The sequence below is a fragment of the Sarcophilus harrisii genome, chromosome 4 (assembly GCF_902635505.1).
Source record: "Sarcophilus harrisii chromosome 4, mSarHar1.11, whole genome shotgun sequence".
NCBI classification, from domain to species: domain Eukaryota; kingdom Metazoa; phylum Chordata; class Mammalia; order Dasyuromorphia; family Dasyuridae; genus Sarcophilus; species Sarcophilus harrisii.
Window position 1 is genome coordinate 428,718,975 of NC_045429.1, and position 12,915 is coordinate 428,731,889.

The following is a 12,915-nucleotide window of genomic DNA, read 5'->3' on the forward strand; positions in this document are numbered from 1 at the left end:
TTCTCTCCTCTTCTGGCTTTATCTCTATTTCTGTCTTTGTCTTTTTCCATTCCTCTCTGACCTAACTCTCTGTCCCTTCCTCTGTCTCTTTCTATCTCTGTCTCTCTCTTTGTCTCTCTGTGTGTTTTTCTCTGTCTCTGTTTCTCTGTTTTTCTCTCTCTTTCTCTTTCTCCTCCTGCCTCAGCTTACACCATACCAGGATATATATACATATACATATAATATACATCACACATACCATATATATCAGGACATATATATATACATATATATACATACACATAAAATTAAAAGGGACCCTAATTTTGAGAGGAAGAATATTTCCACTCCTAAGGGTAGAAGAGTGACATAGACCAAGGACTGAAACTGGAGCAAAGAATCCTAGCATCTTTGTTTACCAAAGGTGGGGCCTGTTGCTCAGCATCCTGAAGATTCTCCATCCAGAATCTAGTGACCTTAATGCTTCCCTACCAGGGAACGGTTAAGCCATGGATTCTCCTGGTGACCTCCTCCTTAAATAGTTTTCCACATTTCTGTTAAAAGCATCTGACACTCACATCTTCTACCACTTCTGTCTTAGGACACATTAGTGAACTCCTACTAATGACTTCAAAGAAAAATATTAATTATAACCCCATGAAGAAGCTAGGCAAGCAATCTTCCAGTATCCCTGAATTAACATGGATATCTCAGGAAGATGAAGAAAAATACAGAGGTAAGCCATGGATCAGTCAGGGGCAAGGACTGGGGAATGAGAAGAAAAGGCTAACAGCCCCACCCAGACAACTGAACTGAGGTGGGAGAAAGGGAGAGGTGAGAAAGAAGATGTTGAAACCTCGGTTGGACACCGCTGAGAGAAGCGACTCATATCCTCAGGCCCTAGGAGGGTTCTTCCTGCCCCCTGCCTCACTCCTTTACTTCCCTCACACACACTGCCCCATCCCACCATTTGTTCTAATCCCCAATACCCATGGGAGTCGTCCTTCACTACTGATACAACAGCTTTCTCTCCCTTGGGTTTCATCCCCAACGTGCCTTTTTCCTGCTCTTTCCCCTACAGCTCTAACCGAGATCACCAGTCACAGTCGCAGACTCCCTTCCTGCCACCAGGTAGGATTCTGCAGCTCTGTGAGGCGGAATCTGCCGCAGAACCACAGTCCTGGCTCCCAAGAGGCAGAAATGTTCACAGCCTGTGCATGTCTTCTCAGTAGCAGTTGCAGACAGTCAGAGCATTCCCTCTGTGTGCCAGAGAGCCCATGGCCTTAACTGAGGTTTACAGTTGGCTGTGGGAGGAAAAGGCCTCCTTTAGCCAACTGTCATTCAACTAGTTGTTAGGTTTGTCTGTCTAGCCCCCACACTCCCTCTATGTGTTCACTCTCTTGCCAGCCCATTCCCCTGCCACCATTCTGCCATGTGAGGATCATTGACAAGAATTCAATAAGCATTTATTAAGTGTCTATCATTTGCAAGGTATTGTGCTATAGTCTGAAAATTTAAGGACAAAAATAAATAATTTGTTCTGAATGAGTTTGCATTCTACTGGAAGAAAATGAGAATTTTAGACTTGAAAAGATACTGTGGGATAGGCAGCTTAGCTTCAAGTTTTTAAAATACTGCAAAAGATATTCTTTGTGTTCTCAGCACAGTCCTTGGCACATTGAAGGTGTGTAATAAATGCTTATTGACTTGACATGTCATTGGAAGCATAAAGCAAAGCTAAGAGCACTGGGGGAAAACAACAAAGTTAAGTTTGATGGGAAAAAAGTGAACTGCCAAACAACTGAAGCTGTTCCAAGTAGAAGGGACCACAGAGATGGTCAGGCAAAGATCAATTGCCTTGTCCATGGAATTGTTTAGCAGCTTCTGGATCATGGAGGGGTTAACCTTGATCAACTCTAAAGACCCTTTCCACTCTGAAATTCTGGGATTCTATGAAATCATAAGCCCTTTCATGGAGCTGTGAGAGCAGAATACATTAAAGGCACAAGCACAGGCAAAGGAAAACAACATGTTCCACATGTCAATTGACAAAGTGTTTTGAGATCCTGGAATGGCCATGGGTGTAAAGGTTACAATTGAGCTTACTTCTGTATATAAACCCTGGGAATACAGCCTGAGAGAATGGGCAACACCCCAAAATTATTTTCTCACTAGTTTGACTATCCTAGCAAGAAACCCAATATAGGAAAGAGATACACACTGGCAATCCCAAGATTGGATCCTGTTTTTGTGTTTTACTAGCTGTTTGACCTTAGGCAAGTCACTTAATCTGTAAAACGGGGTTAAGGATACTGCACTACCAGTTTCTCAGTTCAGGAAGATGCTCAATGTTACAATGGATAGAGTTTTTGACTTGGTATCAGGAAGACTTGAATTTCAATCCTGCCTTAGGTACTGCTTACAAATTTTCAGCCTCATTTCTTCATCTGTAAAATCATGGGTGGTAATAATAGCACCTTCTTCCCAGGGTGATTGTGAGAATCAAACCTCCCAAGGGTTACTGTGAGCACAGTGCCTGGCCCATAGTAGACACTTTATAAATGTTTATTGGGTTGAACTGAAATGAGAGAATACACATAAAGTGCTTTGCATCTCTGAAAGTGTTATGTAAGTGCTGGCTACTAGCTTATAATCATGATACATATGCCCATCAGAAAACTACATCAACATTCCCACCATCTCCCTACATATGGAGAAAATCAACCCCCAGGGATCCCAGGAACTCCAGCCATTTAATGAGAAGCTCAAATATCTGCATGGTACAAGACTTGAAGATTCCACAGAAGGACTGGGAGTAAGATAACATTTAACGAAGCAGGCACAGTATCTCTAATCAAGTGTTTGGGCAAAACCGTGGATGCAAAAAGGGCTCAGCTATGTCATTTAATCCAATTCCTTCCCCCCTCCTAGGTAACTAAATCCACAGTTGCAGCACCTTCTATACAGAAGAAGGAGAAACAGATAAGAGGGAGATCCCATGGGTTGAAGAAACTAATTGGGAAACAGGTCACTAAGGCAGCCCACCATGAATAGAAATAACCACCGGCATAATAAATAATGTCAAAGGAGAGTCAGACCCTAGAAGAGAATTCACTTTTGAGTCTTTCCCACCATGATTGTTTCCCTGATCTCTCATGGAATAAAGCCACTGAGGAAGGGGGGAGAGGAGAGGCCATGATTTTTAGAATACAGGAACGGCCATGGGGAGGGGAAAAAGGGAGGCAGACTACCTATCCCGTTTGCCCAGCCAGGTCCTGTAACATTAGACAGCGTAGAGTACAATTCCCAGCACCTCAGATGCCTGTGGAGTGCGTTATAGATCTCATGAAATGGCAGAGGCTAAAGGTGAGTAGCAAGCCTGAGCGGAGGAGGAGGGGATGCAAGGGGGTTCCACAGGTTGCCCAGGTCGTCTTCTGGGTCTGTGGAGAGCAGAGCTGTGAATGCGCGCCTCTCACCTCATGTCACTCCTCATCCTCTGATTCCTTTCTGTCTCCTTGGGTGGCCAGGATCTCACCCGCAGCCTGAGTTCTTCCATAGAGGATGAACAGATCTATGCAGCCCAGGTGAGAGAATATGAAGGCCCCAAAGTCCGAGGTCAGTAGAATTGAGGGTAGGGAAAATTCAGATTCTAAATCTCAGTTGTGTCCAAAATAGTCATGGATCAGTCTTCTCCCTAACACCCCCAAACCACAAAAGCCTTCTTTCTTTGCCTTTTCCCTCCACCCCTGTACTCCCAGCCACCATCCTTACATGAGTCATGAGGGATCATGGTGCAACATTTTTCATCTTGGTGAGGACTGAAGCCCATCCTTTTCTGTGGATCCTCCAGGCCTTGGGTAATCTGAGAATCAGCAAGGAGTTCATCATGGAAGCACTCTGGGTTATGGTGAGTTGAAGAGCAAAATTAGCCTCAGACTACAAGAAAAACAATGTAGAGAAAGGGGACGTGGAGATCCTTCTGAGATAGTGGCAAGTTTGGAAGTGGCCGTGGGCATGGGCCATCCTGGGGGAAGAAGCAAGGAGGAGAAGGGAGCTCACTCTCCTTAGCTCAAGTAGAATGAAACAGGGACTCGGGAGCACCTCCAAAAACACCCTAGTATAGGGTGATGGGACAAATGTCTTGATCACCTGCCTGTTGTTGTATTCCCTTGAGCGGGTATGGAAATACCAGGGGACAAAGGAGTGAAAGAGGTTGCTGACTCCCAAATTCCTAATTCCTAACAGGCCCAGGTAGGTTCTGAGAGAGTGAGGTATGAATGCTGCAGAACCCTTGCTCTTCTAGGTGAGTAGATCTTCCCTCCTTGGGGGAAGTTGGGGAGAGGCTATAATAATGTGATAATAGCTACCATTTGCACAGAGCACTTTAAGAGCATTCTTTACATAGAGCTTCACACATATTATCGATCAGCAATCCTGGGAGGCTACTGTTATTTCCATTTCGCAGATAAAGAAACTGAGCAAATTGAAGTTAACTAACTGAACAGGGTTTCAAGTCAAACACGCCATTCATTATGCTATTAGCTCATACCTATCATGTATGTGCCCAGCACTGTGCCAAATACCATCATACTTGAAAAGACCCAGGTTTAGGTCTTAGCTTGGACCATTACTAGCTGTACTAGATCAAGTGACTTAGATCAAGTCACTTAACCCTTCTTTGCCTCAGTTGTTTTTTATTTAGAAAATAAGGGAGTTGAACTAAAATATCTTTTAAGACTCTTTCCAGCTCTAAACATCATGAGATTACAAAAATATAGAAAGGAAAGGTATGCAAATACATAGAAAAGAATGGTTAGGAGCACTATCTCAAGCTGAAATCTGGAGCTGTCCAATGGTCTGATCATATCTCTAGGAAGAGTAAATAGTAAAGAGAAAAATGGGAGAGCGAAAGAAAGGTGAAGAGAAAAAAAGAAAACAATGGAAAATGGAGAAGGCAGGTAAATTGAAGAATGAGGAGGAGAATACTGGGGTAGCAGGGGGAGAAGTCTTTCCTAGCCAAGATGAAAGGAAGGCAAATGGAGAGAGTAATAATAAATGGATTGGGGAAAAGATGGCACAGGGGGAAGCCAGTGGGGTCAGTGTAACGGACATAGACAAAGCTCCAATTGATAGATCTTGGTACACATGGAATTTTCCATCATTAGCAATGCCAAAATACCCAGTATTTTAGATTCCATGAATAAAGGGGATATTGCCCTATTATATTTCTCCCTGGTCAGACGATATCTAGAGTATTATGTTCAATACTAAATACCACAGTTAGAACATTGATACAGAAGAAAACGCTCAAGGTGGACAAGTAACAAGAATAATGAAGACCATTCAAATCAAATTCTAAATGATTAAAAGAACTGAGAAGATTTAGCTGGGAGAAGAGAAAACTCAAAGAGGATATGACGCTGACTTCAAATATTATAGTTGAAAGTTCAAATGATAGATTAAACAGTCCTGGGAGACCAAGCTAGGAATAATGGGGTGAAAGCTAGAAAGAAGCAAATTTAAACAATGTCATGAAAAGCTTAGGAAAAGCTTCCTAAGAAAACTATCCAAAAATGAAGTAGGCTGTCAAGCTGGGGGTGCAGATGAAGGGGTGTTGGAGGAGGTTGGGCTTTCCCCTCACTAGAGCTCTTCAAGAATACCTTCCTTCAAGAAAGATCTGGATGACCACTTATCAGGTATGTTGTAGAGAAACACAGCTTGTGGGGATTTTTTATTGGGTTAGGGTTAGACTAGATGGTCTCTGAGGTCCTTCCAATTGATATGTGATTCTGTAACTTAAGTCCTAAAGATTCTGTCCAAGGTTGGGGGAGGTAGGTAGGGGAAAGCAGTTGAGAGAGTGTGGTCCCAATGAGTGCCTTAACAAGGAGTAAATAGAGTAGAGGGAAAGGACCAAAGGGATCATCTTCACTGTGCCTTGAAGGATGACACTCTCCTGGGCTCTGTTTCTTACCTAAAGCCTCTCCTGTCTAGGCTGCCTAGATAAATTTGTGATCCTGTCTCTCATCGAACATCTAAAGGGATGCTGCCTTAATCGGAGGATGGACACCTTGATGGGGCTTCATATGGCCCTCAATGCCTGGATCATGGACTCCAAAAACAAAGTAATTGTGGAAGGGGAAGGGGAGACAAAATTTACTGGGCACAAAGTGAGGTAGGAAGGAAGGAGAATAAAGCAACAAGGAGAAATGAGATAATAAAGACAATCTGTAGGGAAGGGAAAATGAGGTGACAGGAAGACTATAACCTAAGAAATAAGTTAAGTATCCAATCCAGACAGAGTCAGGCTCCTCAATTCATCCATAAATTAACAAGCGTTTCTTGAGGGTTACTCTGAGGAAAGACAAAAAAAAAAGTAATCACCTTTCCTAGAAGAAAGACAGAGAAGGGAAAGAAGCATTGATTAAGGTGCCAGGCACGGTACTAATTGCACAAATACCTCAGTTGATCCTCACAACCACCCTGGGAAGTGGGTGCTATTATCCTCTTCACTATACAGTTGAATAAACTGAGGCAGATGTCAAGTGACTTGCTCAGAACCACATAGTTAATAATTACCTGAGATCTGAATTTAGTTCCAGCCCAGTGCTCTTAAAAAAATTCTACCACCAAGGGCAGGGAAGTGGTATTCTAAGGGTTCTATCTCCCTCCCCACCTCCATAGCCCCAGGGATAAATAAAAGGAGCACTTAATATTTATTGGACTTAATATTTATTGGAGAATCTGCCAATAAAGGTAGGTGGAGAGAGACAGACCCTGTTCTCAGGTAGCTTCTAGTCTAACAACAGATAACTCAGTACTTGAGTGAGATGGCATATGGATACTCTACCAGGTGTTCACATCCAGGTGGAGAAGTGATACATGCATACATACAAGGGAGCACTGGGTCAAACTGCAGCAAGGGGAAAGGAGCAGAGCAGAAAAACCAATGGGACTTCCTCATACACATGCATCCATTCCTCCCCAGCGGGAGCCTATAGGAGCCAAGAACACACTGATGAAGATCCTGAAGTCGCTGATAAAGGGGAAGAGTGCCCTGGATGATGTGGCCCTGGAAGCAGCTATGTGCCTGAGTTTCCTTGACCATGAAAATCCCATAGCCTGTGAGTTCCTACTCCAGTGCCTGACCCAAGGAGATATGAAGAGGAAGATGAAGGTTTGGGACTGCAGACAGGGAGGCCGGGCTGGGAAACCTTCCATCACTGCCACAGTGGCTCTTCCTTTGTCCAAGAAGGTCAACCCTAGGCCCACAACCCTCTGGCTGTGTTCTCCAATGGGAAATCAGCCAATAAACATTGTGGCTACTGTATGTTGGGCCCTGTGCTAAGTACTAGGGATACAGAGAGACAAAAGACAGACTCTGCCCTCAAAGAGGGCAGACATAATAAGGGAGACAATGAAGGAGAAAGGGAATGGGACAGGGATCCAAGACATCAGGGCAAGGAGCTAAGTGAGCCCTGGGTTTTCCCATTCTTAACTTGGTTGGGACTTAGGGAACCTGTGTCTAATGTGTGTTCACCCTGAAGCCCCTGAGATTGAGGGACACTCACTGCCCCCCTTCCTCCTTTACCAACCATCCCACCCCATCTTGATTCACCACCCACTTTCATTCCAGCTCCAGAGAAGTCATCCTCCATATGAGGAAGAGCATATTGAATATGGAGTCAGACAAGCTGGCTTTGATACTTACTAACCTGTAGAACCTTGTGCAAGTCCTCATCAAGTCTCTCTAGGACTGTTTTCTCATCCACAAACTGTAAATGAGTTGGAGCTAGTAGACAGAGGAGGGGGTTGTTGAACAAGAGGGTCTCTGAGGTCCCTTCCACTTCTGAATCACTCAGTGATTCGTGCCTTCCCTTTCTAAGTCTCTGGATCTGTCTTTTGTCTCCCTAAACCTTGTTGGCTTTGTCCTGCCATTCCTGAGATCTGATTCAGACATGTCTTGCCCTAGGTCCCCCAGGCTCTTCTCATCCTCTTCCCCCTGCCTCTTGGGTCCATACTTTTGACTTCTGCTGCTTCCCACTCTCATTTAATCCTTTAACCATCCTAGGCAATGATGGTGTTAGTGAAGCTAATGAAGATATATACCTTGCCCATCCTCCAAGGTGCCATGGATCAACTAAGGAACTCTTGTGTGAAAAAGGTGGAAATTGTCCCTGAGAGCCCCTGTGCTCCCTTTGGGGAGGGAATCTTTCTCTTCATATCTCCCTGGGTCAGGCATGGAGCAGAAACTCATAGGCTACAGAAACTCAAGGAAAGGTGGTGGGGTGGGAGGGAGGATAGAGAATCTGCCAAGAGCCCACTCTTCCCTTTTCCCCAAATCTTATTCAGAAAGTTCTTGGGTATGGCCATCCCACTCTCCATTTCTCTCCCATCCTCAGCACCGTTTAGAAGCCATAAAACTGCTTAAGATTTTTGGACTAGAGAAGATTCAGAAGTTGGGGATGGAAAATGAAGTCTTTGAGCTACTTAGGTGGAAGGTTCATGAGGATCCCTTCCAAGTGAGTCCCTTCCTTTCTTCCCTCTCCTTCTCTCCTCTCCTTGTCAATTCCTCTTCTTGTGTCTCTCATCTTACCCCCGATTCTCTTGACCCCCAGGAAGTAAGAGAAGCTGTGGCAGAAGTAGTGGAGGCACTAAAAATGAAGTCTATGATGCTGAACATCATGGAGTCGTGAGAAACTTGGGAAAAAGGAGTGGGGGAGGAGGGGAGAAAGGACCTCATTGGGCCTGCCAATACTGTCCACCCTATGGGGAAGGGAACCCTGCCTGATACTGGGAAGTGGAGGGCATTGTTAATCCACCAGAAACTAATCTCTTGCTTTCACTGCCCTAATAGAGAGTGGGCAGACTGGTTTCAGAGAGAGATCCTTTCCCTTATCTGGGGATCCTGGGATACAAGGGCAGACAGAGTGTTGGGAGAGGTTGAGGAGGAGGATGGAATAAGACGGGAGATTGGAGGATGAGCAATGAAGTAATGGACACTGGAAGGGGAGTATCCCGAAGGGAGAAGGGAGGATGTGGTCCTCATGAATGTCTCCCTAGAGAGGGGGAAGGGCAGGCCCTGGAGATGTCCAACAGACTTCCAAACATTCATTAGCTGCATGATCCTGCCCAGTCACTTGTAACTTCTTTAGATAAGTTTCCCATCTTAAATGAGGAGGTTGGACTCCATGGCCTCAAAGACCCCTTTCAGGTTTCAATATATTTTTGTATATCAGACAGTATAGAGTGAAATAGAGCAGAGGGTTTATGAAAACAGTGAGATCATGAGGTGGAAAAACAGTGTGGGATGAAATGAAGAATAGGGGGAGGGAAGTTGATAAGGAGAGAGAAGAAATAAGATGAAAGATAGGAGATCAGATGGGGAGGGAGAAATGAGATGAGGTAGAAAAGTAGGGATGAGACGTGGGAAGTGGGATGAGGTCAGATGAGTAGTGAGACAATAAAATAAGGTAGGAATGGAATGAAGTTGGAAATACGAGCAGATATGAAGAATAGAGTGGCAGCGGGGTGGGAAGAATGGAGCAGGATTAGAATAAATGGGGAATGGGATGATGGGTGGAGGGAGAAGTAGAGGAATAGGATGGAAGGGATGAGAGTAGGATAGAGGAGGAGGGAAGGGAATGAGCATTGATTTAGTGCCTACTATGTGCCAGAAACCATGCTATATGCTTTTTTATAAATATCTCACTTGAGATAATGTGGGTAAAGGTAAGAATGGGGTGACAGAAAGAAGTCAGGACAAGAAGGTGGAATGTTAGGCTGGGGTGAGAACTCCGGGGTGATCATGGTAGATCAGATGAGAGAGTTCTCAAATCCCAAGTAGTGTTTTGACCTTTCTTGTGTGATGAATAATACTTATCTATAGCAAATAGGCCTAATAAATGGTCTTGTGGGCCCCATCTCCAGACCTGTTTCTTATGCCTGTTTTACTACTAAACTGTATAGCTCAGATTGTTCCCTCAATTCCCTCAGTAGGAGAACAGCTTGGAGTTCATCAGCCCACAGTCACTTTTCCAACCATTTCTCTTTGACCTGGGAGATATCGGGGATAAAGTCAGTCAGCCAATAATCATCTATTAAGTGACTCCTAAGTGCACAGTAATCTAGACAACAAATTGAAACTGCCCCACTACTTGGGCAAGGGGATCACTAGTTAATGAAGGACCGATCCTCCTTCTCCTTTTCCTTTCCTTTCCCAATGACCCCTTCCTCTGTTCCCTTCTACACAGGGAGCTTAATGATGCCAGTGCTTTGGTACGTCACCAGGCTGTCGTATCCATTGTAAGGCCAACTAAATTGATTTCCTGCCTCTTACCCCTATTGCCAATCAGTCAGCAGTATTTATTAGCACCACCTATGGATTGGGCACTCCACCTATAAATCCTCAGCAGTACAGTGATGAGAGGGAAGGTGGAGAGGAGGAGGAGGAGGAGGAGTGGTGGGTTAAGATAAGCCGGAGGGGAAAGAAAGGGAAGAACAGGAGGATACACAACACTGCTGAGGACCGACAGTGATGGATTGCCCATTCTTGAGGGCTCGGGCTTGGAAGTCTTGGCTCAGGAACCAGGCTGTGGTCTAAGTCTGAATAGGGTAAGGGATAGTAAAAGGGTCATAGGCCAAGAGGCCTTGACTCCCTCAGCCTGGACATCAGCTTCACAGTCCCAGAAGAGCAGGTGCTGATGAGGGCTGCATTTCAGTGGGTTTCCTCTGCATCACCCCCATAAGACCCAGGAAAGTGGTGGGGCAGGAGGGGAGACATCAAAGGACATTTGGTACCCCTTCCCAGGGCTGGATAGCCAGGATCTTTTACTTTTGCTTTCCACAGGGTGTTCTGGGCATCCGCAATTCACACATATTCCATTTCCTTCTGGACATGTTGGATCTGGAAAGGAATCAAATGGTGAGAAAAGAGGTGAGTCCTCGCCCCTACCCTCTGCTTCTGTTCCAGACTCCCCTGCCCTACATGTGTCATCCTTACTGCTGCCAGTCTCGAGGTTCCAAAAGCCTTCGGTGCCTCCCCATCACCTGTTGGGTAAAATCCACATTCCTCAGTCTGGCATTAAAGACCCTGCCCCCAACCCGCTGCCCCATCTTAGTTTCTCCTTTATACAGTCTTTTCATTCAAATCAGCTCTACCTCCTTTCCAACTTCCCAGTTAGACATGGTTCACACTCCACAGAATCCCTTCCCTGTACTCACCCTATTCAAAAGCCTCAAAGCGCAACTTGAATGTTGTCTCTTATATGGAGCCTCCTCTTATCATCCCAACAGAGACAGAAATGATCTCTCTCTCTTCTGAACCTCTAAAGTCCTTATAATGTATACCTGTCCAATGGCACTTAGCTGGTATCATTTTCTGCTGTTACTTTCTGCTGTTACTATAGGGCACAGATCTACAGACAGACTCTTGTCCTGCTCAATAATGTCCTTGATAGAAAGGGTGACTGACCAGATAGAAATAGAAGAGCACAAGCCCTTTGAGAATGGGGATTGAGTTACTTTTTCTCAGTATTTCACTGGAACTGGGCAAAATGCTTGGCACAAAGTAGGTGATTAATAAGTTTGTTGAGTTAAGGTGGCACGATGGTGGTGGTACTTGAAGTCAAAAAGATTTGAGTTTGAATAAAGAGGAGTCATTTAATCCCTCTCAGGCTTAGTTTCTTCATCTGTAAAATGGGATAATAACAGACTTTCCTTTCAACATGGTTGTGAGGCTCAAATGAGTTAATATATGTAAAGTGCTTTATAAGATCTTAAAATAAAATGTATGTTGCTGTTTTTATTATTAAAATTATAAAACTGGTTAGCGGTCATCTAGTTCAACCTCATTCACAGAGAGGGAAACTGAGATCCTAATAGGTGGGATGACTTGCCTAAGATCACCCTGCTCATCATTGTCATGGCTGAACTAGAGTTCTGGTATAGGGTTTTTACCACTTTGTGGTCATCCATCATCAACCCTCCTTCAACCTGACTCTTTGAGAATTGGGAAAAAGGGAAATGCAAAATCTCCTTGGCCTGGCCTCCTGAGAGCCATATTGCTCACTCTCCTCTCTACTCCAGACCAGAAAGAATCTATGCCTGGAGGAGCCAGCCTCTGAATCTCATAATCTTGTTTTACAGCTGGAAAAAATACTCATTAACCTATCCAAGAAAGATCCCTGGGTCAGGGCAAAACTTCAGGATTGGAAGTTCCCGGTGGAGGAAGAGAAACAGCTCATGCCACAAAAGGGCAAAGACAAGTCTTCAAAGCTTCAAAAGATGAGATGGGGAATCGAGGACCCAAAGAAGTCTGTGTTTGGAAGCCTGAGCTCCTTGATCCCTCAAAAAATGTTTAGACGGAAAAAAGTAGTGGTGGAAAAGGAAAGCTCAGAATTTGATTTTCCTATCAAAGGTATTGCTTTAGCCTCTGACTACCCACCCTGTGTCAAATTACGTGACAAAAAGGATCATCTTAAGAGACCCTGGGATTCCCCAGTCATCAGGAAGCACCTCAAGCAACTTGCTTCCCATTGAGTCAAGGCAAGTATGTCCTAACAACTCCCCTTCCACATTAACTTTACTCTTCTCCCCACCACCTCCATTTTCTCTGTGACAGCAGATTTCCAAGCCTGTCTCGTAAATGAGTTAATAAATAACAAAAGCTAATTTGTCTCAAACATCATTCTTATTTTCAGAGTAAGTCGATTTACTAAAGTACAATGTACCAAAAAGAGACAAAAAGGTCTGTCCTCAAAAAGCTTATAATCTAATGAAGAAGACAACATGCAAGCAAATATATACAAACAAGCCTTTACAGAATAAATAGGAAATAAGAGAAGGTACTAAAATTAACAGGGTTTAGGAAAGGTTTCCTGTAAAATCCTGTGGGATTTTACTTGGAAATTAAAGGAAGCCAAGGAGGTAAATAGTCAG

General features: G+C 44.3%; 1 protein-coding gene across 1 annotated transcript; it reads left to right on the forward strand.

The window, feature by feature from the left end:
• The first annotated feature begins 473 nt into the window (after positions 1-473).
• On the forward strand, positions 474-12,642 carry HEATR9 (HEAT repeat containing 9). Its single transcript, XM_031967577.1, has 15 exons — positions 474-715; positions 1,061-1,110; positions 2,655-2,794; positions 3,252-3,345; positions 3,507-3,563; positions 3,830-3,886; positions 4,225-4,282; positions 5,971-6,101; positions 6,965-7,153; positions 8,048-8,140; positions 8,379-8,498; positions 8,595-8,668; positions 10,230-10,281; positions 10,826-10,912; positions 12,124-12,642. The coding sequence occupies exons 1-15, from the start codon at positions 604-606 to the stop codon at positions 12,514-12,516; spliced, it is 1,707 nt and encodes a 568-aa protein (XP_031823437.1). The 5' UTR covers positions 474-603; the 3' UTR covers positions 12,517-12,642.
• The last annotated feature ends 273 nt before the right edge of the window (positions 12,643-12,915 follow it).

Coding starts and splice junctions, on each gene's coding strand:
- HEATR9 (XM_031967577.1), top strand. CDS start 604: ATGACTTCAAAGAAAAATATTAATTATAACCCCATGAAGAAGCTAGGC. Junction 2,795..3,251: donor ATTCCACAGAAGGACTGGGA/GTAAGATAACAT, acceptor TTGCCCAGCCAG/GTCCTGTAACATTAGACAGC. Junction 10,282..10,825: donor ACCAGGCTGTCGTATCCATT/GTAAGGCCAACT, acceptor TGCTTTCCACAG/GGTGTTCTGGGCATCCGCAA.